General features: G+C 41.9%; 1 protein-coding gene across 1 annotated transcript; it reads right to left on the bottom strand.

Moving 5' to 3' along the window:
• Positions 1 to 717: 717 nt before the first annotated feature.
• Positions 718 to 2,161, bottom strand: LOC119016922 (4-galactosyl-N-acetylglucosaminide 3-alpha-L-fucosyltransferase 9-like). Its single transcript, XM_037093282.1, has one exon. It carries the CDS (start codon positions 2,159 to 2,161, stop codon positions 1,070 to 1,072), a length of 1,092 nt encoding a protein of 363 aa, XP_036949177.1. The 3' UTR covers positions 718 to 1,069.
• Between the last annotated feature and the right edge of the window lie 3,839 nt (positions 2,162 to 6,000).

Below are 6,000 nucleotides of genomic sequence, written 5' to 3'. Positions count from 1 at the left end.
TTAACCTCGCTACTAGTATGAATTAATAGCATTGGATTAAGTTATATTGACATTTATCAGCCTGTTGCATGTGTTGCTGTCATTATCCAGTGTGCTACCTTAAACTTTCATCTATCAATATTCTCTAAATCTTCTAATCTAGACTTGGACAGTCCGTCAACATACTTAATTACTCATGTCAATTTAATTCCAATGCACTACTGATGTGAAAATGTCATTCTTTAAACATTTTACCATGAACACATGTTGCTCTGACCATGTGCTCCATAGGCATTACATTGAGTTAGCTTGTGCTAACTTCTGGGAACTTTTGAGGGGCTCCATGCTCCGCCATTGCTGTGAAAACACTGAACCGTTGCAGTGAGAGGAGGTGGTGCCACTCTCTGTCTATAGGACTCCAGTCAGACCCAAAGCCGGCGTCATGTTTGAAGCAACAACAGGAGAGAGGAGGCAGCTGCAGCGAGTGCAGACACAGAGCGGCCAGAGAAACTGAGCGACTGCAAAACTGTGGAAAAACTGCAGAAAAAGTGTAGGTGTTGAACCTCTCACCAGGAAATGTGTGGCTGCGACGCCCCTGCCCTCCACGACTTACCAGCTGGACCACTACTGTGTCAGCATGTGAAGCTCTGAGATCTCACTTGATGAAGATGGTGTATTTGGTTGTTATACATTTTGAACAATTAGTTCAACAGAGAAAAATACATGAAGATAGTCTCCTCGCCCTTTTAATATCCATAAAAGATATTGTCATTGTCAGAATCAAACATAAATCCTCATGTGGACATTACATGAGCATGGTAAAAGTACAGTCACATTTCAGCATTTTCATTATATAACATTAAGAAATCTCTCAGTCCATTGAATGCTGGATGATAGTAATGTATAAGTAATTCTGCAATAAATGTCACCCAAACAAAGGTCTTTTTTAAATAACACGACTGATCCAAAGAATGGTAGTTTCGGGGGAAAATAATGGTCTGTTCATGAAACTCAACAGAGGCTTGGCAAATATGTCTTCATATTCCAGTTAAAGAACAAGTATTTTTTCATTTTGGTGTTAGAATAGTTCTCATGAAAAGTACCACCCATAAAGGTCATGAACAACACTGTAGCCTTCGTCTCTTGACATGTAGTCACAGGCGAGACAGATGGGCTGAGTGAATTCATTTGCCAATCCCAGCAGATGAGGAGTGACTGAGTAGAACTTCCTCCACTCAAAGTAACGCATGTACTCTGCATCGTTCTTGTCCAAGAAGAGCAGATACTCAGCCAGTGACTTTGCATCAGGGAAATCATTTATGTGAATGAGGGCGTCAGAAGGAACTAACTGCTCATAGTTTTCTCTGGGGGGACCCAAAACTACAGGAACCGTCCCTGACACAAGCGGTCCATTAACCTTCTCAGTGAAGTAGTCTCGGTGGAGCGAGTTCTCAAATGAGAGGTAAAACTTACAGCTAGCCACAGTTGGGTAGTACTCTTCAAGGCTCAGACGCCCTCCGAAAGCTGCACCAAAGAGGTCGATCTTAATGTGCTTGGACAGTTCACGATAATATTGTTCTCTTGTACCTGTTCCAGTGTTTGGGTCGTTGTTGCTAACAATCCAACACACCAGTTTGTCTTTCTTGGGCAGAGTGAAGTTATCTGTCATGTCTGTTTCTCTGATAGTGAGATCAAACCTCACTGTGATGTCAGCATCTCTTCTGTAGGAAAGTGTGAGGTTGAACAGGTTTTCCAGACCTGGTATCTTCCACGTGTTCGTTGGGGATTCCAGATGGTACCAAATCCACTTTTGAAAACTTGGACGTGGCTCCTGTGGCATATTTCCCAAATTCCCTTCAATCTTTCTGTGGAAGAAAAGGACTCCCTTTGATTTGCTGTAGAGGGATCTGTCATCGGTCAGAACACAGCTGTCAATGTTGAAGTATTTAGAGCAATCTTTGAAATCAAAGCTCGCACCATCAGGCCAGAACCACAACAGGACTATGGGCTTTTCATTTGGATCCACATCTTGATAATCTTTGTCTTCAGCTGATGGAGATGCATATGGGCAGACAGAAGATGGAGACTCATAATACATGTAGAATGTAACAAAACAGCAGATCAAGCCAAGAGCAGATATTGTTGCAACGAACAGTGTTTTCTTGGAAGCTGGTGGAGTCATCTGTGGAAGCAGAAAAGAAGTGATGTTAGACTTCAATAACTAGATCATGAGTTACAGATAATCAAGTATACAGTTTATACAGTATAACCTCTATTGCTTGTCCAAGTATGTATGATAAACAGCAATGTTACAATAAAAGTCTCATTTTACATTTTTGCACATTTTGCAGTATTTAAAAAAATCCGCCGTTTTACAGACCGCTCTTTCACAATGTGTGCTTATGGCAAAAAGTATATTCATGCGTCAGTGAATGCATCATATTCAATTACACAGTCTGGCCACTACAAAAACTGGGTGCTTGCAACTGGCTACTTGCTGTTAGCAGGTAGCTCAGTTAGAGGTGGAGCTTAGTGGCAGAGTGATGTAGTTTGTTGTCCTAAAACCAGAAAAAATTCCAAGTATTTTTGCACATCAGGTTTCATCTCAAAGTCTGTGAGGTTTCAAATTGTTTTTCAGTTATATGCCTGATATAATGTCTGTGGTTACCACAGATTAAGATATTTACACATTTTTATCTATGTATATAAATGCATCAATAAACATCCCACAATTTAACTATAAAGCTTTTATGTGTCTTAAAAACAGCAGTTGCTAACAAGTGGCTAAATGAGACTGCAGAAGTTGTCTTTACAGGTGTATTTTAGCTGCAAATGATTCTCTCATTATTCTTTACAAGTTGTAGACTGATCAGTTTACAGAAAGCGTGTATATTAATTATGTAGTGAGACGATTAGTGGTGGTAACGTTTAAGTCATGCGACCACCATGCAGTCTGTTTACAGCCTAACATTAGCTTTTTAATTTAGTAACTGATTTTATTCTTTGAAAACTTCAAGGTGGTGTTCATCTGTGACCATTATCTTGCTGAACAAAAGGTGTAAGTATCATAAAAACATTATTTTGGCGAAATTCTAAAATCTATTTGAAAAGACCCATAAGCTTTTTGACGAGGGAACCAGAGGTGTGCCTTCAGATGCACGTCATCACCACGACACTCTGTTACTCTGCCTGAGCCACGTCATAGTGAACACGGCTGCACAGCAGACCCAGACTCATCCTCAGAGTTAGAAGTTTGAATACAGAAAGTTGAAGTGTTTTCCAGTTTCATTGTGATGTGATAAAAATGTTTCCTTTATTGACATTTTCACACAAAGTAGCGACCTTGTTTACATCTCCCAGCTGAAACAATGGGGTTTTATGACTGCAGCACAGTACAGAGACATATCTGACATAATGTCAACACTGTTGACCATGTTAGCTCACTTTATAAATGTTTGGAACTACAATTCTGGTTATACATATTGCGTTGTTATTGCGCTGTTATTAAGGTCTAACTTACTGGATTCAATGATGCAGGAAAATTACTGTTTATTTTTGTGTCTTCAACAAGAACTGTTTCTTCATTACTGTACTAAAGTAGATTTTACATCTATCTGTATTTTACCAGAGTATTTGTTTCACAACTTACATTTGATCGATAATGTATTGTAATCGGGGCTATAACAGATAGAAGCCTTGACAGCCCAATAGAACCTAATATGGAGAGAAAGGGCAGCTTGTGTGTTGAGTGCTCGTACCCGAACACGTCACGGCAGGCCAAATTCTAAATATACCTGCCAAATTCAAGTATTGTTAACCTGCGTTCTGCTATATATACTACCTTATATACTACAACTATGACACAGTGGGTTCAGAAGAATGACACAAACTTATTAATCAATTACGTAGTGTTACCTGACAGACGTTATCACCCTTAAGAGGAAACAAAAGCTGTTTTTACCTTTCCAGAGAGAAACAGGGCTGAGGGTCTCCTTTCAGTATCCAGTAGAATCCGTGTGACTGAGGCTGAGCTCCTACAAGACAAACCGGTTGTACCTGCTGAACACGTTTTCAATGAATACATGTTCCAGTGATTTCCTATAGTACTAGATTTACCTTGTGCTGCCGAGAAGAAACAGTCTGTTTATTTGGATTAATAATACATTTCTCTAACCTTTGTTTTTGTGCCAGCCGTCTCTACACTCTCTATAGCTTCTCTGTATCTTGTGTGTTCTGCCCTCTTCCTGGTCAGCAGGGTGAACAGGAGGTCGTGTGGCTCGTCCAGCCCAGTCGTCTCCTGGATCCACTCACTTTACATATAACTTGTTTCAGACTTTCTGTTAATGTAACCCTCTTTTCTGTACACGTGACATCTATTGCATGTCTGTCCGTCCTGGAAGAGGAATCCCTCCTCTGTGGCTCTTCCTGAGGTTTCTGCCATTGTTTTTTTTTACCCTGTTAAAAGTTTTTTTTTTTTTTCCCATCAACATGTGAAGTTTTTCCTCACTCGAATCGAGGGTCTAAGGACAGAGGATGTCATTCACTGTACAGACTGTAAAGCCCATTGAGGCAATGTGACTGTGATTTTGGGCTATATAAATGAAATTGATTTGATTTGTTTTGATCTGTATACTGCTCAGTGCTGAGTCTACACCTCTGTCACGATGATCATCAAGATGGTTCTGATCAGTGGTCCCCGACCACCGGGCCATTTGGTACAGGCCGCAGAGAAAGAATAAATAAGTTATTTTAAATAAGGTATTTTATTTCCATTATAATGACGATATTGACTATACACACTCTGTAAGTTCTTTCATTTTGAAAAAAGGGATTCTCTTTTAATTAGAGTCCTATAGACAGAGAGTGGCACCACCTCCTCTCACTGCAGTGGTTCAGTTTTTTCACAGCAATGGCGGAGCATGGAGCCCCTCAAAAGTTCCCAGAAGTTAGCACAAGCTAACTGCCGCTCAATGTAATGCCTATGGAGCACATATATATATATATATATATATATATATATATATATATATATATATATATATATATATATATATATATATATATATATAGCGGGAACAGGAGCAGGAGCAGGAGCTACAGAGGGAGACAATACACACACAAGTATATATATATATATATATATATATATATACTTGTGTATACATATATACACACACAGCATAACAGACACGTACATCTGGGTTTGGTAATGTGCGTGAATTTGTTAAATTATTCGCCGCGTGTGTTCGTTGACAGAACAGCTGTAGTGAGAACGGGAGCCGGGAAGAGTAGCGGCAGCTACACAGTGGAAACTGGCACCGCGTTCATCGGTAGTTTAGTAATCCACGGTCATAGTTCTCCCCAGACGGTGGAACGACGGCGCTGCGCCGCTATACTCATTTTCGATGTTAGCTGCTTCTGCATAAGCTGCACCAAAGTAGTATTCCTTCCACCGCCCGACAATGTCCCCAGTCGAGGTCAACAGCTCCCCACCTCCACTGTAATCAGTGTAGGTGGAGGACTGCTTCCCCCTCCTGAGGCGCCGGATGGTTTGCCAGAATTTTCTCGAGGCCGACCGATAGTCCTCCTCCATGGCCTCCCCGATCATTTCCCAGACCCGAGTTTTTGCTTCCACGACTGCCTGTGCTGCCGCTCGCTTGGCCTGCCGGTACCCGTCAGCTGCCTCAGGAGTCCCCCAGGCCAACCAGGCCCGATAGGACTCCTTCTTCAGCTTGACAGCATCCCTTACTTCCGGAGTCCACCAACGGGTTTGGGGATTGCTGCCACGTCAGGCACCGGAGACCTTACGGCCACAGCTCCGGACAGCCGCGTCAACAATAGAAGTGGAGAACATGGTCCATTCGGACTCAATGTCCCCAGCCTCCCTCAGGATCTGGAGTTAAAGACCACCCTGACAGAGGGTTCTGCCAGACGTTCCCAGCAGACCCTCACAATGCGTTTGGGTCTGCCAGGTCTGTCCAGCTTAATCCCCTGCCAGCGGATCCGACTCACCACCAGGTG

This window comes from Acanthopagrus latus, chromosome 3 (genome assembly GCF_904848185.1).
Source record: "Acanthopagrus latus isolate v.2019 chromosome 3, fAcaLat1.1, whole genome shotgun sequence".
NCBI lineage: Eukaryota > Metazoa > Chordata > Actinopteri > Spariformes > Sparidae > Acanthopagrus > Acanthopagrus latus.
This window is presented reverse-complemented; position numbering and strand designations above follow the sequence as displayed.